Source organism: Girardinichthys multiradiatus, chromosome 22 (genome assembly GCF_021462225.1).
Source record: "Girardinichthys multiradiatus isolate DD_20200921_A chromosome 22, DD_fGirMul_XY1, whole genome shotgun sequence".
Classification (NCBI taxonomy): Eukaryota; Metazoa; Chordata; class Actinopteri; order Cyprinodontiformes; family Goodeidae; genus Girardinichthys; species Girardinichthys multiradiatus.
In genome coordinates this window covers 21,707,701-21,734,143 of record NC_061814.1, presented here as the reverse complement: position 1 = coordinate 21,734,143, position 26,443 = coordinate 21,707,701, and the positions used below count along the sequence as shown (strand labels likewise).

The window sequence follows — 26,443 nt, the reverse complement described above, 5'->3', positions numbered from 1 at the left end:
TTTACCACATGTTTATGCAATGTGACTGACTGAGCAGCTATTTGTATTAACAAGCAATTAAACAGGTATATTTAATAAAGTGGCTAACAAATGTAGGCTGCTGCCAGTGTCCTGACTAACACCAAGAAATTGTACCTTATTTCATCAGTTTTTGCATCACCACAATGGCTCCCTGTTTCTCAAAGAGTTGATTTTAAAATTCTGCCAATGGCCCAGAAAACACTAAATGGTTTTGGGCTAAAATCCATTTCTGAGTTGCAAGTATGAACTACAGGGGTTGGACAATGAAACTGAAACACCTGTCATTTTAGTGTGGGAGGTTTCACGTTGGACCAGTCTGGTAGCCAGTCTTCATTGATTGCACATGTACCAGTAAGCGCAGAGTGTGAAGGTTCAATCAGCAGGGTAAGAGTTTTGCTCAAAATATTGAAATGCACACAACATTATGGGTGACATACCAGAGTTCAAAAGAGGACAAATTGTTGGTGCACGTCTTGCTGGCGCATCTGTGACCAAGACAGCAAGTCTTTGTGATGTATCAAGAGCCACGGTATCCAGGGTAATGTCAGCATACCACCAAGAAGGACCAACCACATCCAACAGGATTAACTGTGGACGCAAGAGGAAGCTGTCTGAAAGGGATGTTCGGGTGCTAACCTGGATTGTATCCAAAAAATATAAAACCACAGCTGCCCAAATCACGGCAGAATTAAATGTTCACCTCAACTCTCCTGTTTCCACCAGAACTGTCCGTCGGGAGCTCCACAGGGTCAATATACACGGCCGGGCTGCTATAGCCAAACCTTTGGTCACTCATGCCAATGCCAAACGTCGGTTTCAATGGTGCAAGAAGCGCAAATCTTGGGCTGTGGACAATGTGAAACATGTATTGTTCTCTGATGAGTCCACCTTTACTGTTTTCCCCACATCCAGGAGAGTTACGGTGTGGAGAAGCCCCAAAGAAGCGTACCACCCAGACTGTTGCATGCCCAGAGTGAAGCATGGGGGTGGATCAGTGATGGTTTGGGCTGGCATATCATGGCATTCCCTTAGCCCAATACTTGTGCTAGATGGGCGCGTCACTGCCAAGGACTACCAAACCATTTTTGAGAATCATGTGCATCCAATGGTTCAAACATTGTATCCTGAAGGCGGTGCCGTGTATCAGGATGACAATACACCAATACACAAAGCAAGACTGGTGAAAGATTGGTTTGATGAACATGAAAGTGAAGTTGAACATCTCCCATGGCCTGCACAGTCACCAGATCTAAATATTATTGAGCCACTTTGGAGTCTTTTGGAGGAGCAAGTCAGGAAACGTTTTCCTCCACCAGTATCACGTAGTGACCTGGCCACTATCCTGCAAGAAGAATGGCTTAAAATCCCTCTGACCACTGTGCAGGACTTGTATATGTCATTCCCAAGACGAATTGACGCTGTATTGGCCGCAAAAGGAGGCCCTACACCATACTAATAAATTATTGTGGTCTAAAACCAGGTGTTTCAGTTTCATTGTCCAACCCCTGTATCTTAAAATAATAACTTCTCAGAACATGTTAGTAAACGTGTGATTGTAAAAAGCGAAGTTAGATATTAACTTCACTTTTTGTGAACGACATGATAACTATGACTTATTAAGGCGCACAGAAACAGGCTGTTTCACCAGGAAACAGCTTAGATTTCAGCCATTTTCAGCTAAAATACCACAATCCCTCTGAATGGCAGCACTGTGTCAAATCACGGCTCTTTTTTCCGCTTTTACATTAGATCCGGCCCACAAAGCTGCCAATTGTGCAAATATATTAGACGTCTAAGGATGAGGGAGGTGCCGGGGGCAGGGCCAGCCGATTGCTACGTGTCTTGAAAGTGCTTTTTAAAAAGCCTCATTCGGTTTAAAAGGCAGCCGTAAAGAGTTTGGTGGTAAGAACTTTGCCGAACCACCAGACCCTGCAGCTGTCTTTCTGCGTGTGAAGCGGTTCGAGCCCGGTGTCCAGCTGTCCGTGAGTGGTGCGAAATGTCTGGAGTGAAAAAGCTTCGTACGGTGAGTAGATCTGGAGATAACGGAGAGAGAAAAGCTGCTGAAATACGATTTATTGCCATGGAAACCTGAACTAATGTTTTGTCCTAAGACGTCCGGGACTCATACAAAACTTCCTTGTAGCCTGAACATCGGAAATGCCCTCCTTCCCGGTGGTGATCTGACTGCCACAGTCTGATCATCGCAAATAGAGCCACAGCAACAGATTTTTCCCTTTTCTCGTTTTACCTCATAGCAATTGGAGCGTGTTTTCTGCAAAGCCGGGTCCGCCGCTCTCTGTGCGCCCTCGCTGCATACCCAGATGTGATGGCCCCATCCTTGCCTTTGACTCTGAATAGGCCAGTTGTAGTAGGAACATATCCATGTCAATCTGGCCCACTGCTAACATTGGGTGTCTTGTGAAGGGAGAGAAAGAAGCCACTGTGAAACTGTGCGCAGGAATGCTGCCAATTTGGGAAACATGCCTTAGGTTGAGATTTTAATCAGGGAGGCGCGATCAGATGCAAATAAAATATGCTGTATTCACCAAATGCATCCACAGACCTTCAATATACGAGAAGGTTTGTGCTAAAACTGATCTGACACAGACATTTCAACGTTGGAGCCTGGTTAGTTTCTGTAACTGAACTGTTTGAGTCACTGTTCTAGGGAAATTGTGACACATTTGGTTTCTGCGGCATAGACGGATAAAAGCTTAATTTGTGCTACCTTGTAAAGGTTTTAGAAACTTGAACTGGGTAGTTTCTCACAGTTTGCCAAGGAAAAGCAATAAAATCAACAGTTGTAAAGTTAACAAGAAATGACAAATTGAGGGGATAATTGTGCAAACATGTTTGTATTTATCTTAATATTCTTGTCTTGTCCTCATGCCCTTTGACAGACTTATAAATGTTTTAAAGAACTACGGAAGCCCAGAAAGGCAAGAGGGAAAAAAAAACTAAACTAAACTAAAAACCCATTTTTCCAATCTGTCCGAAAAAGTCCTATTTTTCATTATCTTAAAAGTTATCAGCAGGTTAAAATAATAAAAAAAAGCAAGAAAGATTTTTCTAAAACAAAGTATAAGATTCTTTTTTATTTATGCAGACTAGATAAAGTATTAATAAAACAAATCAAATTGTTTCTTTTTTTTTCTCTCTTTTTTGCCTAATTGGAAAAAAATAGCATAAATGAAAAAAACTTTTTATAACTTCTGAGGTTGTGAGAAGAAAGAAAAAAAACCTTGGTGAGACTTAGAAATTGGTCCAAAAACAAAAACTTGATAAAAAATAGTCTCAGTTGACCATTCTTACCCCAAGATAGAGCGAAGTTAGTGATACATTACATGTTCAGTTGTTCGGGATTCATCTCTTTATCTGGTCAGCCAAATTATAGATATTACATGTCTCTAAGAGTGATAGAGAATGGGCAAAAAAAGATACGACAACGCCCTGAGTGAAGATCTGCACTCTCTGAGAGTCTTTTATTTGGTCAAAGAGAGGATGCAGTTTGAACCTAAAGTAAGATGAATAGATGTCTACTGTGTAAGTTAGACAGATAATGACTAGAGTGACTGTTCAGATATTAAAAGTGATTAAAAGGGGAATAATACTGATCATACTGAACATGTTTCACAGCTTTTTGAAAAATCTTCCTGCATCCCTAAACGGAAACACTCTGGGATGGGTGACGTGTCAGAGGAATGAATTTCCAGAATCAGCTCTGTGTTTGTATGTAAAAGGAGGCTCTGTGAAAACATCTCTTTAGATGGACAGTGAGGCCCTTTTAGGGAAGAGCAGGGTGGAGCTTGGGAGACTATTTGAGCACTGAATGGAAGGGTTGTAGGGCCATGGATGTTGGAAAGAAGGGAGACTTGCTGCCGAGTGCTGACCGTGTGGGCACGAGCACTGCCACATCATCTCTGGGCAGAGAGCAGCACAGTGGACACATTGTGTCGTCAGTCTCTGTTCCCTCCCTCCATCCTGTCTGCTCTTGGCTTTCCATCCTTACTCCACCCGTGCAGAAGTCAGAATGACTTTATTTATCCGCACTTTATCATTATTGTTATCTTTCAGTTGAGCGGCAAAAAACAGTGTTACTGCGAACCTTCAGCTCTGCCTCACTGGTCATGGACAATCACTCAAAAAAACACAATTAAAGCACAATTGTCATGCAGATAAATGTCACAGTGAGCCACTGGCATTAGACTTGGTGTAAAGCGCTGTCTGGTTGCATTCTTTTCATTGATCCTGCAGCTACTTCATGTCTGAGAGAAGTGTTGGCCTACGATTAAAAATATAAAGATTATCACACAAAGTAAAGTTAAAATGTTCTTATTCACAAAACCAAATTACACTTACTTTAATTCTTACGTTTTTCTATTTCAGGACCTCATCAGGTCAACCAACGTGGTGTACCAGGCACACCATGTCAGTCGGAACAAGAGAGGGCAGGTTGTGGGCACTAGGGGGGGCTTCAGAGGCTGCACCATCTGGCTCACAGGTTCATTTATCTGTAGATAGCCTTCTTCTTTGCTATTTTTCTCTTCCTGTTGGTATAAAGTAATGTGCATTCTGTTAACAATTCCTCTTAGGTTTGTCTGGCGCTGGAAAGACAACTATTAGTTTTGCCTTGGAAGAGTATCTTGTATCCCACGCCATTCCATGCTACTCACTGGATGGAGACAACATCCGCCATGGCCTAAACAAGAATCTGGGCTTTTCTGATGAGGACCGGGAGGAAAACATTCGACGTGTCGCTGAAGTGGCAAAACTCTTTGCTGATGCCGGTCTTGTTTGTATCACCAGTTTCATCTCACCTTTCTCCAAGGTCAGAAAGTATTTTGCGCTGTTGTTACATGTTAAAAACATTAGCCAACTGCCGGTATTTCTTCTAGACTTAAAGTTCAATGTAGGAGAGGGAGGGGGCGGGGACATAACACAATGCGGTAGCTATACATATTACAGGCCATACTTTCCCAGAACTTACAGGTTACTCTCCAAGTCAAGTTAAGTCAAGTCAGTTTATTTATATAGCACATTAAAAACAACTGGAGTTGTCCAAAGTTCTGGTAAGTTCCAGAACTTGCAGTTTCTTTCCAGAACTACTTCCAGAACAAATAGTGTTTTTTCTGTAACTTTCCCAGAACTTACCGGATATTTTTTGGAACTTGTTGTGTATTTTCTAGAACCTATCAGAAATCTTCCTTTAATGGAACCTTTAGTTACTTTCCAAGAACTTACTCATTGCTTCCATGAAACTTAACCTGCATCCCACTATAAGTTGCAGGAGCCTGGAGCCTTAAAAATAACCAACAAGCTCCACAACAGTTGCAGGAAAGTTTTATCTAAGCTCTTGGAAAGTACCTTGGAATATTCTAGAAAGGTAGTCTGTTATAAGTCACGTCGTAATATGTTCATAAATGTTCCAGGAAAGTAACCAAAAAGCTAGATGAAAGTTACTCTGAAGTAACCTATAAGTTCCCAGAAAGTACTTGTTAAATTCCGAAAAAGTACCCTGCTATAAGTCATCTCATGATACACCTCATTTCCTGAAAGTACCCAAGGTACAGAAGTAGGAACCGGTTAGTTCTGGTAAAGTAACCAGTAGGAACCTGTTGTGTTTCCATGGACTCACTGACCCCCGGAGTTATGGCTTGTAGTCTGTGTAGTGTAGTGTTTTGCTATTACTGTGTTATATTGTCGCATTAAAGTAATCAGCGTTAAATGATTAAAAACAATACTCATTATGAATCAATAACTAGAAAAAAAAAACATAAATAAATGTAATACAAATAATTTTTGTATATACAAAAATGTCTTGTATATGTTTTTTTTATGTATAAAATGATCCACTGGGATAATTATCACCCCAGCCAGAACGTATAAGATAAGGCTCAGGGGTTCTGATGTGAGGGGGGTGTGGCAGGAGAAGCGGAGAGGAGAGACGCTGCTGTCTGGACTGGTGAAGATCCACAGTCTGTCTCAAGAAGTTAAAATTTTGGGCTTTATGAGGAAGTTTTTTCTCAGACATGGCAATAAAGAGGACAAGGAATTTAGAGCACAAAACCGCAGACGTTTGACTGCGGTAAAGGTAGTTTTAGGCTGGATATTGGATATTCATGCTCCATGGATTCAGCGGGATCTTTCTCCCATTTGACCAGATGAAGGCAGTCTAATTACGGGCAGCTGCTCTCTGCCTCCTTCCTTCTCCTGAACACGCAAGTTCACTTAAGGACCGTTAATGAATTTCTGGACCAAACACACTGTTTCATGGTGGTATTGTTTGGTGTGTTTTGGGGAAAATGAACGTGCATCTGGTCAGCTGATTTAGGATGTTCTTTTTCTTTTCTTTCAGCCTTCAGGCATGGTTGATGATTTGTAAGTAAGATTATATTTCGGTTTGACCCACTTCGGCCATAGTGGTCCTTAATATTATTGGAGTCACTCTTGAGTTTTATAAACTTCCCCTGCACTACCTCAGCGAAAGCCTTCTAATTTCTCCTGGTTCAATTGCCAATCAGTGAACAGCAGTCTGTTCATGTCACATGTAGTCCTTACTCAGCACCAGTAAGGAAAAAACAGTAATAGAAATGCTCTCAAAGCAGGTTGAGGAGTGGAGCCGGGCTAAGTGGAGCCAATGGAAAAAAGGGGCATATATGTAGTTAAAGACTACATGTTATTAAATGTTGATGCTGTTTGTATCCACAGGACCGTAAAGAGGCGAGGGAGATCCATGAGGGTGCCGGGCTAAAGTTTTTTGAAGTCTTCGTCCACGCTCCTCTTGAAGTGTGTGAGTTCCGGGATGTAAAAGGACTTTACAAGAAGGCCCGTGCTGGAGAGATTAAAGGTCCGTTTAGCAAAGCTCTCTGCCGTTGTCAGCTTTAGAACATTTTTATCAGACAACTAATACACACAACCCTGTTTAGTCAAACTATTTTTTTCAGTGGTTTGACATATTTTCCCAGGTTTTACCGGGATTGACTCAGAGTACGAACGGCCAGAGGCACCGGAGCTTGTTCTGAAAACTGGAGAGCTCACTGTGAACGAATGCATTCACCAGCTGCTGGAGCTGCTCCAGGATCAGGTAGGGTGGACCAGAAAGAGTTTTGGGCACATCTTTGGACAACACATGGGTCTCCTTCAGGTTCAGTTTACATTTCCATCATCCAAAAAAGCTACTGTACGAGCGCATTGTTCGCATGACCTGACCAAGGAACCACCCTGAGTACAGTTAAAAACAATGTACATCCTTGTTTAAACAGGTGCTTGTGGATATTACAAAGCAACTTAAATGTAATCAAGGAGGGGCTACTGTATGCCAGCTGGCTCTGAAAACTAAAGGATTTAAAAATTTGTATAATATATAGTGCTTGTTTGGGAAAACATGAAACAGGAAAATAGTTGGCTGGGTATTTTAGTTACTAACAGTGGATGTGTGAAAAGAAAACAAGATGTGGCCAGTATACAGAAAGACAAAGGCTCACTAGTTAGTTCAACAAACTTAACCAGACTTCATGGTTCATTAATCTTACTGTATTGACTTAAACTTTCACCAAATACAAAGTGCAGATTGTGTTTATCTTGTGAAAGTTTTGCCTTATGATGTATTATTTTGCTTTCAAGCAACCTGCCTAGTTTATCTTTGTGAATGGGGCAGTATTTCATTAGACTTTCTTAAGGTCTTCTTGAAGTCATGTAGTAGGATGGAGTTTTAGTCACCCACAGCTATTCATAAAGACGCAATTTACTGGTTGAATCCAAAAATATGATAAACATAAAATAATTTGGCATCTATAAAATGGTACTTTATAGGTGTGTGATGGTACAGGTATCTGGTAAAATGAGACGCTATGAAATATTAGGCTTAAAAAAAACTGCATTTGCTGATTTTTACAAATAACAATATCACATATCACATAGAATGTCTTTAAGAATATGCTATCGGTGTTGAATATTTCTGTGCAGGTTATATATATATTATATTTGAGGCCCGTTTAGTACGAAAAAATATTAGATTGACTTGGAGGGAAAAAAGTTGTTGAGTTATTTTTAGTGAATTTTTTTCTTTTCCATTACTGAATGAAGCCTAAATATCAAGGACAAAAAAGGTGAAATATTGAGAAAACAGTTGAAATTCTTCTTCGTCATTTAAGTCAAAATATTGAGAATAAAGTGGAAACTAGAAAAATTTGCATTTCCTGCGAAAATGCAGTGTGAATGCTGTTTGCTGAATCTTTTAGCTGAAAGCTGGCAGAAAAAAGCTGAAACTGACTGCAGAAAATCTGCTGAAATCTGATAAATTAGTAGAAATACCAGAAACATTAGCAAAGAAAAACTGTCATCTGATCTGTTTAAGCAGGAAGACTATTAGCTATAAAACAGCTTAACAATGTAAAGTTACCTCAAAACTACTTGTTGAAATAGTTGTTGAAATGCAAGAACTGACAAAAACTTTAAAAAAGCAGGAAAGAGCTGCCCATAGATGAGCTGAAAAAGCATAGACTGAAGCAAAAATATAGACTAAGAAGTTGAAGTCACTGCTAAAATTTATTTAAAAAATGGCAGAAAATTCTGAAAAGAGTGAACTAATAACAAATACCGGAAGAAACACAAAAACAAACAGGTAATGTCCTAAAAAAGGCAATGTGTTCATCAGCTAAGAGAGGAGAAAAAGAAGCTAAAATGCTAACATTAGCATATTGGCTATCACTAGCATGAAGGCTGATATTAATTTACCCCATCTACTATGCCAAAAGCAATGTATAAGCTAAAATTATCTAAAATGCTAGTGCTTACTACAGCCTATATTCGAAAGTCTATGAAATTGCCCTTTAAAATTATTCACTCTTGTTCAGGTGTTGGAACAGCAGTAGAAGCTGTTTGAGTAGCTGACATCAAATGATCACAGTTTTTATGCTCCCCTGGGACCTATGAAGATGGTCTTATCATCATAAGTCACAGAGTAGTGGTTTCATTCTGGTTCTGATAGAGATTGGACCTGGTTCTGATGGGGGTTTGTTCCTGATTCAGATAGAGGGTTCCTCCAAGATCTGATGAAGATTTGTACCTGGTTCTGACAGAGTTTGGACCTGTTTCTGATGGATGCTTGAACATAGTTCTGGTGTAGATTTGTTCAAGGTTCTTATGGAGATTTTTGCCAGGTTCTGGTGGAGTTGGGACCCTGTTTTGGTTAAGGTTTCTTCCTGGTTCTAATGACGATTTGTACAAGGTTCTGATGGATGTTTCTTCCTGGTTCTGATAGAGTATGGACCTGGATCTGATAGAGGTTTGTACCTGGTTCTGATGAAGAATTGTAGAAGGTTCTGATGGAAATTTTGTCCTGGTTCTGATGGAGGTTTCTTCCTTGTTCTGATAGAGTTTGGACCTGGTTCTGATGGAGGTTTATACCTGGTTCTTAAGAAAATGTTTAGACAGATTTTAAACAGATTTTTCTACTGGTTTTGATGGAGCTTTTTGCCAGGTTCTGATGGAGTTGGGACCTGGTTCTGATGGAGATCTGTATCTGGTTCTGGTTAAGTCTGTACCTGGTTCTGGTTAAGTCTGTACCTGGTTCTGATGGATGTTTCTCCTTGGCTCTGATAGAGTTTGGACCTGGTTCTGATACAGGTTTTTACCTGGTTTTGATACATGTTTGTACCTGGTTCTGTTGTAAGTCTGTACCTGGTTCTGATGGAGCTTTTCGCCAGGTTCTGATGGAGTTTGGACCTGGTTCTTATCAAAGGTTCCTCCTGGTTCTGAAGGCGATTTGGACCTTGTTCTGGTGGAGGGTCCCTAACTGGTTCTGATGTAGATTTCCTCCTGGTTGTGATGGAGTTTGGGTCTGGGTCTGATGTACCAAACCTTGTACCAAGGTTCTTATGGAGATTTTTGCCAGGTTCTGGTGGAAGTCTGTTCCTGGTTCTGATGGATGTTTCTCCTTGGCTCTGATAGAGTTCGGACCTGGTTCTGATACAGGTTTGTACCTGGTTCTGATACAGGTTTGTACCTGGTCCTGATGGAGATTTTTTCCTGGTACTGATGGAACTTTTTGCGAGGTTCTGATGGAGTTTGGACCTGGTTCTCATAGAAGGTTCCTCCTGGTTCTGAAGGCAATTAGGACCTGGTTCTGATGGAGATTTCCTCTTGGTTCTGATGGAGTTTGGGTCCGGTTCTGATAGAGATTTGTTCCAGGTTCTGATGGATTTTGGAAGTGGTTCTGATAGATGTTTCGTTCTGGTTCTGATTAAGTTTGGACGGGGTTCTGATGGAGATTTGTTTCTGGTTCTGATGAAGTTTGGAACTGGTTCTGATGAATGTTTCTCCTTGGCCCTGATATAATTTGGACCTGGTTCTGATACAGGTTTGTACCTGGTTCTGATACAGGTTTTAGCTGGTTCTGATGGAGATTTTTTTCCTGGTTCTGGTGGAGGGTCCCTAACTGGTTCTGAGAGAGATTTCCTCTTGGTTCCGATGGAGTTTGGCTCCGGTTCTGATGGAGATTTGTTCCAGGTTCTGATGGATTTTGGAACTGGTTCTGATAGTTTTCTTTCTGGTTCAGATTGAGTTTGGACCTGGTTCTGATAGTGGGTTCCTACCTGGTCCTGATGGAGAATTCCTCCTGGTTCTGATGGAGTTTGGGTCTAACTCGGAAACCGTAAGAGGTATCAACGTCATTCTTGGACCGTTTTTCTCAGAACGGACAGGGGAAAGAAAATATTAACACATTTTTGTTGAAAATATAATATTAAAGGCACAACACTAGGTGATATGAAAGTAAAATGGACAAAAAGACAAAACTGCCTGAACATGCTCTTGAACAACGTCTAATAACTCAAAAACTATAAGGGCTATTGCTTTGATTCATGCACCGTATGAATCAGCAGGCCTTGCTGAACAATCATGGAGCTTCTCAAGTTTCTACAAAAATCTGTCTGAGAGGTGAACAGGGATTGGTGAACACACCTGGAGATTTTCATGTGTCTACATAAATCCGTGTAGGAGATGTGATAGTGTAGAAAAGTCGATAATTTTGAAATTTTTCAATTTCAAGCGATTTTGGGAAGGACAGATTTAGTACTCCTAAACAAACCTTTTTTATGACAAAACGATACAAGATCAAAATAATTTCTTCACTGTGAGCACCAGCAAGGTCTGAAGATAAATCTCACAAGGCTCATATCTCTACCTCACACGGTTTACGAGAGGCGGCAATTCAAAAATGTTTAAGGATTTTTTGCTCAGATTTTTTTGTGCAATTCCTATACAGGTCCTTCTCAAAATATTAGCATATTGTGATAAAGTTCATTATTTTCCATAATGTCATGATGAAAATTTAACATTCATATATTTTAGATTCATTGCACACTAACTGAAATATTTCAGGTCTTTTATTGTCTTAATATGGATGATTGTGGCATACAGCTCATGAAAACCCAAAATTCCTATCTCACAAAATTAGCATATTTCATCCGACCAATAAAAGAAAAGTGTTTTTAATACAAAAAATGTCAACCTTCAAATAATCATGTACAGTTATGCACTCAATACTTGGTCGGGAATCCTTTTGCAGAAATGACTGCTTCAATGCAGCGTGGCATGGAGGCAATCAGCCTGTGGCACTGCTGAGGTCTTATGGATGCCCAGGATGCTTCGATAGCGGCCTTTAACTCATCCAGAGTGTTGGGTCTTGAGTCTCTCAACGTTCTCTTCACAATATCCCACAGATTCTCTATGGGGTTCAGGTCAGGAGAGTTGGCAGGCCAATTGAGCACAGTGATACCATGGTCAGTAAACCATTTACCAGTGGTTTTGGCACTGTGAGCAGGTGCCAGGTCGTGCTGAAAAATGAAATCTTCATCTCCATAAAGCTTTTCAGCAGATGGAAGCATGAAGTGCTCCAAAATCTCCTGACAGCTAGCTGCATTGACCCTGCCCTTGATAAAACACAGTGGACCAACACCAGCAGCTGACACGGCACCCCAGACCATCACTGACTGTGGGTACTTGACACTGGACTTCTGGCATTTTGGCATTTCCTTCTCCCCAGTCTTCCTCCAGACTCTGGCACCTTGATTTCCGAATGACATGCAGAATTTGCTTTCATCCCAAAAAAGTACTTTGGACCACTGAGCAACAGTCCAGTGCTGCTTCTCTGTAGCCCAGGTCAGGCGCTTCTGCCGCTGTTTCTGGTTCAAAAGTGGCTTGACCTGGGGAATGCAGCACCTGTAGCCCATTTCCTGCACACGCCTGTGCACGGTGGCTCTGAATGTTTCTACTCCAGACTCAGTCCACTGGTTCCGCAGGTCCCCCAAGGTCTGAAATCGGCCCTTCTCCACAATCTTCCTCAGGGTCCGGTCACCTCTTCTCATTGTGCAGCGTTTTCTGCCCCACGTTTTCCTTCCCACAGACTTCCCACTGAGGTGCTTTGATACAGTACTCTGGGAACAGCCTATTTGTTCAGAAATTTCTTTCTGTGTCTTACTCTCTTGCTTGAGGGTGTCAATAGTGGCCTTCTGGACAGCAGTCAGGTCAGCAGTCTTACCCATGATTGGGGTTTTGAGTGATGAACCAGGCTGGGAGTTTTAAAGGCCTCAGGAATCTTTTGCAGGTGTTTAGAGTTAACTCGTTGATTCAGATGATTAGGTTCATAGCTCGTTTAGAGACCCTTTTAATGATATGCTAATTTTGTGAGATAGGAATTTTGGGTTTTCATGAGCTGTATGCCAAAATCATCCGTATTAAGACAATAAAAGACCTGAAATATTTCAGTTAGTGTGCAATGAATCCAAAATATATGAATGTTAAATTTTCATCATTACATTATGGAAAATAATGAACTTTATCACAATATGCTAATATTTTGAGAAGGACCTGTAGATTTCCTATACAGGGTGTGTTGACTTTGCGTTGCTTTGTGGCGTGTTTCTGGAAAACTGTTTGTCCCACATCAACGAGGGTGACATTTTCTTAATCGCGAAAGAGCATCCTACGTTTTGATGTATAATTTGTATAGGTAGACTGAAAATTAAGCGAGAGAGCAGAGTTTGTTTGTTCTTTCTCAGGTTATTCAAAAACCTAGAATGTACACTCTAGCGACACAAACATTCAGTCATAGGATTACATTATAAAACTGAAAATCTTAAAAAAATGTAATAAAGTTTGAATCCAAATTGTAGAAAAACTGTAAACGTTATCAAAAAGTTGAATAAAACAATAATAGCAGGGGGTTGTGAAAGCATTTTAAAAGTTGAATGGGGTTTCTAGCTGAAAGTATGCTGAAGTAGTTAAATGGCAAAAACAGTGAAGTTTTAGCAGAATTTTTGCTGTTTTCCATTCATTCCAATGGGAGCAAATAAATAATAAAAGGCTGAATATTTTAAAAAGTATAAAAGGTATAAATACCAAAAGTCATAGCCGGAATGTCCTGAAAGGGCTGAATATTGTGAAATTTGAACAGTTAAAATAGCACAAAGTATGCATAAAGAGAAGCGAATCAAAAAGTGGAAGCAACCAGAATAAGAAGAAGACGGAATAATAAAGAATAAAGAGAAACTGGATCTTGCCTACAGCATTCACACAATTACAACAGCCAAACCGGATTCTCCTGCCTGGGCACCAGCTTTGCTAGGCAATAGGTTTCTGATAAAGTAAATATGTAAACCCATAAGATTCCCACACACTGTGACAGGAGTTGATTCAACAAAAATACTGCTGTGTCACTGTGATAAACTAGTTTTATCATTTTGCTGTATCATGTATTGTTGTGAGCAATCTTGCTGTGTAGCTTTAAAAGGATAAAATGTCTGTTTTGACTGTAAAACTCTAAAGGAATATATTTATATTCAGGAACTAAGACCCTACAGGGCCACTGAACAGGATTAAATGCTTATAGATAATGTATGGGTGGATCTAAGACCCTGTTCAGTTCTGGCATTAACATGACTGATTCAGATACAAGTAGACAGCTTCAATCAAGAGCGTTCACATAAAGCATTAAAATCCAACCTTGAGTAATCAGATCGCAGCTGTCTGCCCTACATGTAAATTAACACCTCGATCGACACGTTGGGTCTGGAAGCAAGTCTGCTGTTTAGTCTCCAGAACCATATTACCACAGTTCACATTTACCCCAGAAACATTTGTTATGAAGTTAATTATTACAGAAACCTTGCTAAGCTTGATTATGTAGCTTTCTAGAAGCAATAGAAGACTAAAGGAGAATAAAATGATTTATGATTTTACAGCCACTGAAGGAACTCGTTAACCGTAGCACAATAAAAGCTCATTGGCAGCAGTCAACTGTTTTAATAATTGCGAGCTTGAAAAAAATAAAGAAGCAACCTTATCATTTCTAATAAAATTTGTATTATCAATTAAATTTGGACAGCAAACACTCACTATGTAACAAAGTAGAAATATACCCCGTATATCTTGACTTTATAACCAATTCCTAAGCAAACGCATCGCAGAGAAACCCTGGAGAGCGTCCTGGTTGGACACTGACCCACAAGCTGAGGGGTCAGCCCAGGATTGATGATGGTGCTGAACGGTCTTAACGGACCCTCAGAGATTCACAAAGCTTTTGAATGCTGCACCCAAACAAAAAGTCACATGAACGAACTTATATTGGGTTTATTGGCTTGAAAAGAAAGTAGGAGCTCTATAAAATCAAAGTTTGCAAATCTAAGTGTACATTGTTTATCATATCTTCTGTTGAAGCTACTTCTCCAGTGTGGGGCTCACTATCAGATTGTAGTGGCCCATCAAGGAGAAAGCTAAACAACAGAGTGATGGCAAGGAGGCCGTTCAACCTTTTTAAATATCTTTAACTGTGGTGCCAAGAAGTGTTGAAGGTACTGAAAGTGCTGTACCACTAAAGAAAACATACAAACAGATATCAGAAAGAAACACCAATTAAAAGCATGTTTTGTAACATATTATAGAGTAAGGCTTATCTGCTAGGTTGGACTACCCAGATAAAATAAGATATTCTCTTTCAGTTGCAAACCCAGCAAAAAACCTTGGAGCTAAACTTTAGTCTTCTTTACAACTAAAAATCATGTCAGTGAACTGTAAGATTGGGTTTATGGGCCTTATTAGCTGGGTGTTGTCAGTCGAGAAGAGCTCTGAGTTGTAGCTGACAGAGAAAATCAGATTTTGGAGTCATTAGGCAACTCAATATAGGCGGTAGGCCAGAGAATATTGTATACAAATATATTAAAACCCAACAGAAGGTAAAGTAATCAGGGTAGAGACAGGTGGAACTCGCAAAAAAGTCGACAGTGCTTATTAATATAACGTAATAATTAATTTGAAATGTGTAATCTGAGTCAGACGTTTGTTTCATCATAGCTTCAATAGTTGCATTCTGATAACATATACAACATGGTTTATTAGTAGGGAAGAGATAAGATAAAAAATGAAAGTAAACGATATACATTTCTGGAAAGATTGGTGCACACACCTGTTGGTCTGCTGAAATGAAATGATTTTAAAGCAAATAATGTTTAAAGGTGAAAAAAGAAATTGAAGGATAAGATGTCCTATTTCATTCATTCATTATGCTGAACGCATTTCATGAGGTCTGCTTGAAAAAGAAAAAACGTATATTCTTACACCTAATAAAAAACCATGATAAGAAACAAACAATGCCAGGTGTTGTGAACTTTTGCTGATTTTTCCTCTTTTTGGCTGCGCTGTCTGTAGAACATCGTGCCAAGTGAGATCATGGAGGAAGTGAATGAGCTCTTTGTCCCGGAGAACAAGCTGAATCTTGCCTTGGCCGATGCAAGCGCGCTGCCCACTATCAGCATCACCAAGGTGATTCATATCTGCAGTGCACCGACTTCTTTATGTCGCACAAGAACTCTGCATGACGTAGAGAATCTCTTAAACATTGAGCTGCTAAAGCTATTACTCACTTATTACATAAGGTTCACCTGCATCTTCTTTCAACAGTAGCCGCTTTCTTCCAGATTTGCTGTAAATAAACTTAGGAGAATGAGTAGACATTTTTTCTAGTCTTCCTTTACAGAGGTTTCAGGATTCGTGTCTTCTCATAATGTTGATGATGAACTGTTCTCCATCCTCAGCTGGATCTAGAGTGGGTGCAGGTCTTAGCTGAAGGCTGGGCAAGCCCTCTGAAGGGCTTCATGAGGGAAAGAGAGCTCCTCCAGGTCCTGCACTTTGGCAGCCTGCTAGATGGTGAGAAATAATCACACTGTCATTTTTCTTAATGTTCATTGTCTCAAAGGCAGCCCTTACTCCAAGGAGCAGCATTACATGTGCAGGCAAATATATTTATAGTTAGTTTAGAAACACTAATTGACCTAAAATGTAACTACTAATTTTTTTTTCTTTATTATTAATATTTTTAGGTAGTATCTCAATTTACCAATTAAACTTACATTTTTGGTTCATATAGCTTCTGCTCATGATGTGTCAGGCTGTACTGAACCGAGTCTCTGTTCAGTACTCTGCTTGCTCACAGTAATGGATTTGTTGAAAATCATACCCATGGCCATTCAGATACTCCCTCAACTTCAGAATTTGATTTCATGTCAAGCTTATTCATCTGTTGTATTCTTTAAAATGCCAATACACAACACTAAATGGTATGTTAATGTCCAGAAAATTGTTGCATTTGCCCAAAAACTGGGGAAAATAACAGAGACTTGTTTATCTTGAGCTTTTGTATGTGTTTTTTTTCTTCTGGTTGATTTCTGTTCATTGATGTCCACTAACAAGCCTCCAAGGCTGTTCATAGAACAGCTGCACTTAATTTTATTTAGTGGGTTCAGAGTGAAGGGGGCTGACATTAAGCTATATTGAAATTGACCTGTTCCTCTTGTGTATTTTTTTCTTCTCCGTTTCAGGCGGGGCCATCAACATGTCGATTCCTATCGTGCTGCCTGTTAGCACTGAGACCAAGCAGGAGCTGGAGGGGTGTGCAGCCATAGCTCTGGAGTACCAGGGTTCTTGTGTTGCTATCCTGAGGAACCCTGAGTTCTACGCACATCGCAAGGAGGAACGCTGCGCCAGACAGTTTGGCACCACATGTCCACAGCACCCATACATTAAGGTGCTTCTTGTTGTGCAGTTTGTAAAATGACGATTTTATTTATTAAGGGAAAAAGCTATCCAAAACAACCTGGCTCTATTGAAAAAGGTAACTGCCCCCTGAACCTAATCTGGTATTGCAACCTTTGACAACAACAGCTGCCATCAAGTGTTTGTCTGAGTTTTACATCAACATGGAGGAATATGGGCCAACTTAAGCAAAATTTAGGGGGATTTCGACCATGAACGTTCAAGGTTATGCCAAAGCATTTCAAATGGATTTAAGTCTGGAGTTTCACAGGACCCCTTAAAAACTATTTGTTTTTTTCTTTAGTCTTTACAAGGTGGACTTACTGATGTGTTTTGGATCGTCATACTACTGCATAACCCAACATTCTCCTTCAGGATTTTCTCCTACAGAGCAGAATTTATGGTTCTATCAATTAGGCCTAGTTCTCCAGGTCCTGAAGCAGCAAAGCAGCCCCAGATCATCACACTACCATCACCATATTTAACTGTCAGTAAGATGATCTCTTTTCTGAAATGCTGTGTTAGCTTTACACCAGGATCAACGACTTCCAAAACAATTTGTTTCTCACATCAGTCCAGAAATTATTTTCCCAAATGTTATGGGGTTCATAGGAATGTTTTTGTTTTTCTCAAATGAGTTTGACCTTTGTTTTATTATGCCCAGCAGGCTGTCTTTGGCTTGGACCTCTCCCCTGTATGCTGTTTTTGCCCAATTTCTCTCTTGATGTTGTATCATGAACATTATCCTTAACTGAGGCAAGTAAAGTCTGTAGAGCTTTAATTGTTGTTCTGGGTTTCTTTGTGACCTCCTGGTAGTTTAATTGATTTGTGGGTAATTTCGGTACGCTGGCCTCTCCTGGTTAGGTTCACCATTATTTCATGCTGTCTCTGTATATAATGGCTCTCACTGTGGTTCACTGGGGTCCCAAAGCCTTAGAAATGGCTTTGTAACCCTTTCCAGACTGACAGATGGAAGTGTCCATGTTTCTCATCTGTTTCTGAATTTATTCAGATTAAAGTATGATGGGTTGCTTTTTGAACTCTTAGCCTACTTCATGTTGTCATACAGGTTCTATTTAAGTTATTTCTTGGTTATACAGGCCAGGCTTGGGTGTTGTTAATTTAATTTATATGTTTTACATAAAGCCAAGTTGATTTGGATAGTTTTTTTCGTCTTGATACATGAAATCGAAATTTGATGTATGTAATGGAGGAATGCTTTTCCCAGCACTGTATCTGTCAAGGGATGTGAAGCAGGGTATTTCCTGGGTATTTTCCTAGGTAGCCGGTCAATCACAGTGACGCACATTTACGCACACACACTCCAGAAGTCATTTTAAATCACCTGTTCACCCAACATGCTTGTTTGTGGACTTTGATAGAGAAAATATGCAAACTTAACAAAGGTTCAATATTCTGAACACCTCCCATTGAGGCAGCAGCGGTTCTGCTGTGCTTTACTTTGAATGTGTTTTCATTGTGCAGATGATTATGGAAGGAGGTGACTGGCTGGTGGGCGGTGACCTGGAGGTGTTGGAGCGGATCAAATGGAATGATGGATTGGATCAGTACCGTCTCACTCCTAAGGAGCTCAAGCAGAAGTTTAAAGACATGCAAGCAGGTCGAAAAGTCTAAATTATTGTAATGGAGAATAAATCTATAAGCAGAAAATTATATATAATCCATTGCCAGCAAACCTCAGACTCACAACCAAGCATACATGGGTGGAAAAATTTAATTTAAGTACCCATGGCAATTTGAACACCCCTGGTGACCTAAACAAAGTCTTCTGTTGTAGGAACATAATCTAACACAGAAACATTCAGAAAATTGCAACCTTTAATTTGAGTATATTTACTCACGATGGTAAAAAACTGCTGTAAATAAATAATTCCTGTTCTGAACAATTCTTATAAAAACTGAAGGGCTTTTTGGAATCAGACCACTTGTCAGAATGTCAAGGAACCTTTGATTTGTAAATGATCTTCCTATTCTCCTGGATCCCAATCACCATGTGACTGAGAGTCCTATTTCTCTTGGCCCCTCTTTAAACTGGGAAAAAACAAAAGAACATGCCGTTCCAGTAAAGGAGATGTGTGTTGATCTTCGTAAGTCCAGAAATGGACACAAAACAATTGTTACTAATCTTGCCCATACTTAGATTCAGAGCAAAATGCTTAAAACAACTGTGGCTGTGATGGTCAAGACCAGACGTGGACCCAGCCTTATCCAGCATGCACGGTGAGCAAGATGGGAAGGGCGGTTAAAACAAATCTCCAAAGCTCACTGTTAAAGAAAGGCAGCAAAAAGAGGCAACTTCAAGTCCTCAAGTGTAAATGAGAACAGTTTATTTTCAGGTTTTTGTTATCTCTGTATCAGGCAGGCCAATAAGTTTGGAAAGCATAGCATACAACTTCATTTGTTTCAGAAATCTACGTTTGTTCCTTTTCCTTTCAGAAAAACAAAGGAACAGATCAAAAAGTGAAATGGTAATTGAAAGCTGCATGAACACCTCTGGTGTGTGAGGTTCTGCATTATCACACAGTAATGAAAGAATAAATGTCTCATTTCACTCTTGTTGTCACTGGAACATTTATGCTGTGCTCAGAATTGTTTAATGATTTATCCAACAATACAGTGCTTTGTAGAGAATTTGTGATACTGTAATAAATTACAAGTGGAAGCATGATTTTTTTCCAGGACTCAGTTTATACTGAGAGTCATTTCTTTATATTTTTTCCCCATTAATAAACTTCCAAAATAAAGATTCGAACTATCTTGATGGTTTCTAACTTTTTTACAGCATGTAAAACTGCATCCTTTTAAAGCTTTATAACAGTAACCAATAAGCTACAATGACAGTGTGTTTCTGGAGTTTAATTGATTTAACTAGATTTGTTTAAACAAATAGGAGAAAAGTGAGCCTAACCACAAGGTGTGGTGAAGCTAAATTTATGACCACAGTCCATATCAGCCATTTAAAAGGCATGATGAGCATGCTTGCTGTGACTTTTATTAATATGTTCAATAATCTTTAAATAAATGGATTTCCAGACCCCTGCAACAGTTCATTTAGCAGCATCAACAATCTATAATGTAATGTTTTGTTTTCCATAGATGCAATTTTCGCTTTCCAGCTGCGCAATCCAGTCCACAATGGTCACGCCCTGCTCATGCAGGACACCAAGAGGCGTCTCCTCGAGCGCGGCTACAAGAACCCAGTCCTCCTACTTCACCCGCTCGGTGGCTGGACCAAAGATGATGATGTGCCTCTGAGCTGGAGGATGACTCAGCACGCCGCCATCCTAGAGGAGGGCGTCCTGGATCCATCCAGCACTATCGTGGCCATCTTCCCCTCACCTATGATGTACGCTGGACCTACAGAGGTGAAGAATGATGGTTCATCCAGAGGTTATTATCAGTCACTGAAAGCACGTGGGGCTGAGTATCAGTTTGGATGTCTTACAGGTGCAATGGCACTGCAGAGCTAGAATGATTGCCGGAGCAAACTTTTACATCGTTGGTCGCGACCCAGCTGGCATGCCTCATCCTGTGACGAAGCAGGATTTGTATGAACCCACACATGGAAGAAAGGTCCTCACCATGGCCCCCGGCCTCACCTCTGTGGAGATCATCCCTTTCAGAGTTGCTGCTTACAACAAGACCAAGAAGATAATGGACTTTTACGACCCTGAATGGTGAGCAAAAAAAGATTTTTGCCTTAACAAAAGTATTCATACTTGAACTTTGTCACATTTTGTCACGAAGCAAGCACAAGCTTGAACACAAATTAGTTCATAATTTTGACATGGAAGAAAAAATTTCATTTATTTCTTCTTTACAATTATATATTTATAACTGTGGTCTGCATCTGTATTAGACAATATAATAATGTATCTGTACAATGCTTTATAGAACCAGGGTCTTCAGCTGCAAGCCTTAGGGGCCAATATCTTGCAACCGTTAGATCCATCTCTGTCCCAGCATACCTGAATCAGATGAATGGCTTATTAGCAGGCCTTTGCAGAACCTGATGGCATGCTTAGGACGAAATTCAACAACTTGATTAAGGTATTTGGAAGTAGGGCTGCATCTAAAAGTTGCAGGAACCCTTTTGTCTAAACACTTTTCATGATGATTAATGCAGCAAGTCTTTTGCAGTCTTTGTAGATCTAGAGATGGAAATGTTTGCCAATGCTTCTCTGTCAGATTGGACGAAGAATGTCTGTAAACCTCAATTTTTAAGTCTTGCTACTTCCCAAGTACATTTACTTGCTTTGCTCTAAACTCTTCCCTTGTAGCTCAGGCTACTTGTGTAACGTCTTTGTCCTGCTGGAAGCTAAATCGCTGCCCTAGCTTTAAGTCCTTTATGTCCCCTAGTGGATTTTTCTACAGAGTTGCCCTGTGTTTGGTTCCATTCTTCTTTCCATCAACTCTTAACTGTTTACCTGGTCCCTGCTGAAAAAAGATTCCCCACAACATGATGCTGCCACCACCTGTTTCCTGGTGAGGATAGTGTGTTCAATGTTATGTGCAGTGTTAGTCTTGTGCCACACTTCTTTTTGTTTTCATCTGACCAGAACACCTATGTACTTTGTATCAAATTGCAAGCATGACTTTCTATGGCTTTCTTTCGACAATCTTGCTGCTCTTCCATAAAGGCCAGATTGGAGGGTGCAAGACTAATAGTTTTCATGTCAGTAGCTTCTCCCATCTGTGCTGGTGACCTCTGCCACTGGCTGCTTCTCTCATTGTTGCTCTCTTTGCCCAGCCTGTCAGTTTAGGGGAACGGCCATGTTTCATTAGGGTTCCTGTTCTTTTCCATTTTTAGTTGAAGGATTGAACAGTGCTCCATAAGATGTTCAAGGCTTGGGATTGTGTTTAATGACCTAACCCAGCTATAGACATGTCCACAATGTTATCCCTGACCTGTCTGCTGTGTTCTTTTATCTTTATGACGCTGTTTGTTCACTAATGTTCTCTAACAAACCTCTGAGACCTTCGCAGACCAGATGGATTTATACTGAGATTAAATTACACAGTTTTTACTCATTAGGTGACTAAAGGCAGATAGGATAGATGAGTAAAAGGGGCTGAATACATTTGCAAAAGCTTTTTAGAGTTCTCGTTGTTGTCTTCCTCGACGACCCGACCTCTGGATGCTTTTTAGAGTTTTATTTGTAAAATGAAGGTCCTTCCACTTCCCAATCATGTGTTACTTTGTGTTGATCTATCACATAAAATCTCCCAAAAATACACTAAAGCTTGCAGTTCTTAGGTGACAGAATATGAACAAGTTCAACAAGTATGAATACCTTTGCAGGTAACTGGGAATCATAGTATCAAGATGAATCAAACCATTCATAAGTTTTTATTTCTAATCTGATAATTCTTATTTCTAATGACGCATATTTATTTTCCACTGGGGTTCTTCAATTTCTCAGTCATGCAGATTTCGAGTTCATCTCTGGAACCAAGATGAGGAGCTTGGCTCTGAGTGGGGAGGACCCTCCCGATGGCTTCATGGCCCTCAAGGCCTGGAAGGTGTTGGTGGAGTACTACTCCTCTCTTCAGAAAAACAACTAATCGTTTCACAGTCCACACTCAAATTACAATGTTTATTCTTAAACTGAGGCAAGAAATACTGTACACTATTTCCTTTTGGAGGTATTTTAGCTGGTATGGATTTCTATAAATAATGAGATATTCTTGCATGTTTTTTTTTTTGTTTTGTTTTATTCTGAAGTTAAATGATATTTACATTCCTATGAAAGCATACCAGTTTATAAACCCATTATTTGTTAAATGCATATTAACTTAAGCTATATATTTTAATAACTTAAAAGTAACATGAGATTCTTTTTTATATAAATTTTGAAGCACATGCCAAGAACGGGAACTTATTTTTTAATATTTACATATCTGAAGGAAACAGTATTTGTATTTAAAGTAGATTTTCAGATTTGCAGCCTTTAACATGACTATAATACCAGTGTCTGTCAAGTTATATGTAATGATCTGAATGTAGTTTTTTCACGGCATACGATGCCTACCTGTCTAAGTACGGCTGTTTTAATAATGTGAAAAATGCCTTTTTCTTGTCATTTTCAAAAACAGTAACTGTTCATTCTTGCTGGCATTTAACTGTAGTTTCCTTGAGGTTTGTGTGGTATTATGATGTGGGCCTGTGTATTCATGTGACAAAGGCTTAGTTTTAAACGAAGAGGGTGTTTGACTTCTAGTAATGTGAATAAATTGTTTCTATGAATCATCAGTAGATCCCTAGTGATGGAACATTGTGTACCTTGCCATAAAACAAATTCTTCACGGTCTTGAATTTTCTGTGTTCTTCTGGTTAGGCAACATCCTTCTCAACAATGTTTGTCTGCACAAAGGGCATGCTGTCGGTAAAAGATTAAAGGTCAATCAAAATGTGACGTGCACACTAGAAAAGGTGCAATGCTGGTGAGGATAGTGTGTTCAATGTTATGTGCAGTGTTAGTCTTGTGCCACACTTCTTTTTGTTTTCATCTGACCAGAACACCTATGTACTTTGTATCAAATTGCAAGCATGACTTTCTATGGCTTTCTTTCGACAATCTTGCTGCTCTTCCATAAAGGCCAGATTGGAGGGTGCAAGACTAATAGTTTTCATGTCAGTAGCTTCTCCCATCTGTGCTGGTGACCTCTGCCACTGGCTGCTTCTCTCATTGTTGCTCTCTTTGCCCAGCCTGTCAGTTTAGGGGAACGGCCATGTTTCATTAGGGTTCCTGTTCTTTTCCATTTTTAGTTGAAGGATTGAACAGTGCTCCATGAGATGTTCAAGGCTTGGGATTGTGTTTAATGACCTAACCCAGCTATAGACATGTCCACAATGTTATCCCTGACCTGTCTGCTGTGTTCTTTTATCTTTATGACGCTGTTTGTTCACTAATGTTCTCTAACAAACCTCTGAGACCTTCGCAGACCAGATGGATTTATACTGAGATTAAATTACACAGTTTTTACTCATTAGGTGACTAAAGGCAGATAGGATAGATGAGTAAAAGGGGCTGAATACATTTGCAAAAGCTTTTTAGAGTTCTCGTTGTTGTCTTCCTCGACGACCCGACCTCTGGATGCTTTTTAGAGTTTTATTTGTAAAATGAAGGTCCTTCCACTTCCCAATCATGTGTTACTTTGTGTTGATCTATCACATAAAATCTCCCAAAAATACACTAAAGCTTGCAGTTCTTAGGTGACAGAATATGAACAAGTTCAACAAGTATGAATACCTTTGCAGGTAACTGGGAATCATAGTATCAAGATGAATCAAACCATTCATAAGTTTTTATTTCTAATCTGATAATTCTTATTTCTAATGACGCATATTTATTTTCCACTGGGGTTCTTCAATTTCTCAGTCATGCAGATTTCGAGTTCATCTCTGGAACCAAGATGAGGAGCTTGGCTCTGAGTGGGGAGGACCCTCCCGATGGCTTCATGGCCCTCAAGGCCTGGAAGGTGTTGGTGGAGTACTACTCCTCTCTTCAGAAAAACAACTAATCGTTTCACAGTCCACACTCAAATTACAATGTTTATTCTTAAACTGAGGCAAGAAATACTGTACACTATTTCCTTTTGGAGGTATTTTAGCTGGTATGGATTTCTATAAATAATGAGATATTCTTGCATGTTTTTTTTTTGTTTTGTTTTATTCTGAAGTTAAATGATATTTACATTCCTATGAAAGCATACCAGTTTATAAACCCATTATTTGTTAAATGCATATTAACTTAAGCTATATATTTTAATAACTTAAAAGTAACATGAGATTCTTTTTTATATAAATTTTGAAGCACATGCCAAGAACGGGAACTTATTTTTTAATATTTACATATCTGAAGGAAACAGTATTTGTATTTAAAGTAGATTTTCAGATTTGCAGCCTTTAACATGACTATAATACCAGTGTCTGTCAAGTTATATGTAATGATCTGAATGTAGTTTTTTCACGGCATACGATGCCTACCTGTCTAAGTACGGCTGTTTTAATAATGTGAAAAATGCCTTTTTCTTGTCATTTTCAAAAACAGTAACTGTTCATTCTTGCTGGCATTTAACTGTAGTTTCCTTGAGGTTTGTGTGGTATTATGATGTGGGCCTGTGTATTCATGTGACAAAGGCTTAGTTTTAAACGAAGAGGGTGTTTGACTTCTAGTAATGTGAATAAATTGTTTCTATGAATCATCAGTAGATCCCTAGTGATGGAACATTGTGTACCTTGCCATAAAACAAATTCTTCACGGTCTTGAATTTTCTGTGTTCTTCTGGTTAGGCAACATCCTTCTCAACAATGTTTGTCTGCACAAAGGGCATGCTGTCGGTAAAAGATTAAAGGTCAATCAAAATGTGACGTGCACACTAGAAAAGGTGCAATGCTGCCATCTGCTGGTGAAAGCTGGTGTGTGAATAAAATTGTGAAAAGAGCACAAACATAACCAATACACTCATCCCATCAGCTTCAAGATAACAGATAGCATCTATTCCATTTATGTCACAAAACACTGTTTTGACTGTAAACGACTTAGTTAAATCCTTCATTACAGATTAAGGAAATCCAAAGATGCCTTGAAAATAAGACACTTGCTGCTAGCCAATCATGAAGGGCTGATTAATTTTACCAGTCAATAAAGCTGTCAATAGCTTTACATTGGATCAGATCATTTAATATACAATGTTCCAGTCAACCCCTTTTACCTGTTCCAGGTAATCTGCTGAACTGTATCTGCAGTACTTTGTGAAATATTCAGACTGGATCCAACACATTTTGGACATTTTTAGTTAAAAAGTTATAAATATTGCTGTGCTTAATGCACTAAAGGAGTAGTTTGATATTCCTTTAACTTTATCATACATTTTGTGATGTGATGATGCACATTGCTGCAGTCAGGTTAAGGTGGTAACAAAAGTAGACGTGATTTAGGTTGTGTTGACAGTTTAATTCAAATCAGTTCAATTGTTATCAAAAGGAACTTTAGGAGACAAACAGATATACTGTAGTTCATAGACAGGAATACACTGCTCAAAAAAATAAACGGAACACTTAAACAACACAATATAACTCCAAGTAAATAAACTCCTGTGAAATCAAACTGTCCACTTAGGAAGCAACACTGATTGACAATCAATTTCTCATGCTGTTGTGCAAATGAAAAAGACAACAGGGGGAAATCTTTGGCGATTATCAAGACTCACTCAATAAAGGAGTGGTTCTGCAGGTGGGGACCACAGACCACTTCTCAGTATCTATGCTTTCTGGCTGATGTTTTGGTCACTTTTGAATGTTGGTGGT

General features: G+C 39.5%; 1 protein-coding gene across 1 annotated transcript; it reads left to right on the top strand.

Annotated features, from left to right (window-relative positions):
* The first annotated feature begins 1,838 nt into the window (after window positions 1-1,838).
* On the top strand, window positions 1,839-23,386 carry LOC124858596 (bifunctional 3'-phosphoadenosine 5'-phosphosulfate synthase 2-like). The gene is made up of 12 exons (XM_047350652.1): window positions 1,839-2,044; window positions 4,408-4,522; window positions 4,614-4,849; window positions 6,730-6,868; window positions 6,987-7,105; window positions 15,727-15,840; window positions 16,113-16,224; window positions 16,896-17,101; window positions 18,595-18,730; window positions 20,227-20,495; window positions 20,578-20,807; window positions 22,554-23,386. The coding sequence occupies exons 1-12, from the start codon at window positions 2,018-2,020 to the stop codon at window positions 22,693-22,695; spliced, it is 1,845 nt and encodes a 614-aa protein (XP_047206608.1). The 5' UTR covers window positions 1,839-2,017; the 3' UTR covers window positions 22,696-23,386.
* The last annotated feature ends 3,057 nt before the right edge of the window (window positions 23,387-26,443 follow it).

What these genes read in the sequence shown, in the direction of transcription:
- LOC124858596 (XM_047350652.1), top strand. Translation starts at nt 2,018, where the DNA reads ATGTCTGGAGTGAAAAAGCTTCGTACG. An exon ending in TCATCTCACCTTTCTCCAAG is followed by an intron (nt 4,850 to 6,729) that starts GTCAGAAAGTAT and finishes TTGTATCCACAG; the next exon opens with GACCGTAAAGAGGCGAGGGA. An exon ending in GACTTTTACGACCCTGAATG is followed by an intron (nt 20,808 to 22,553) that starts GTGAGCAAAAAA and finishes TCAATTTCTCAG; the next exon opens with TCATGCAGATTTCGAGTTCA.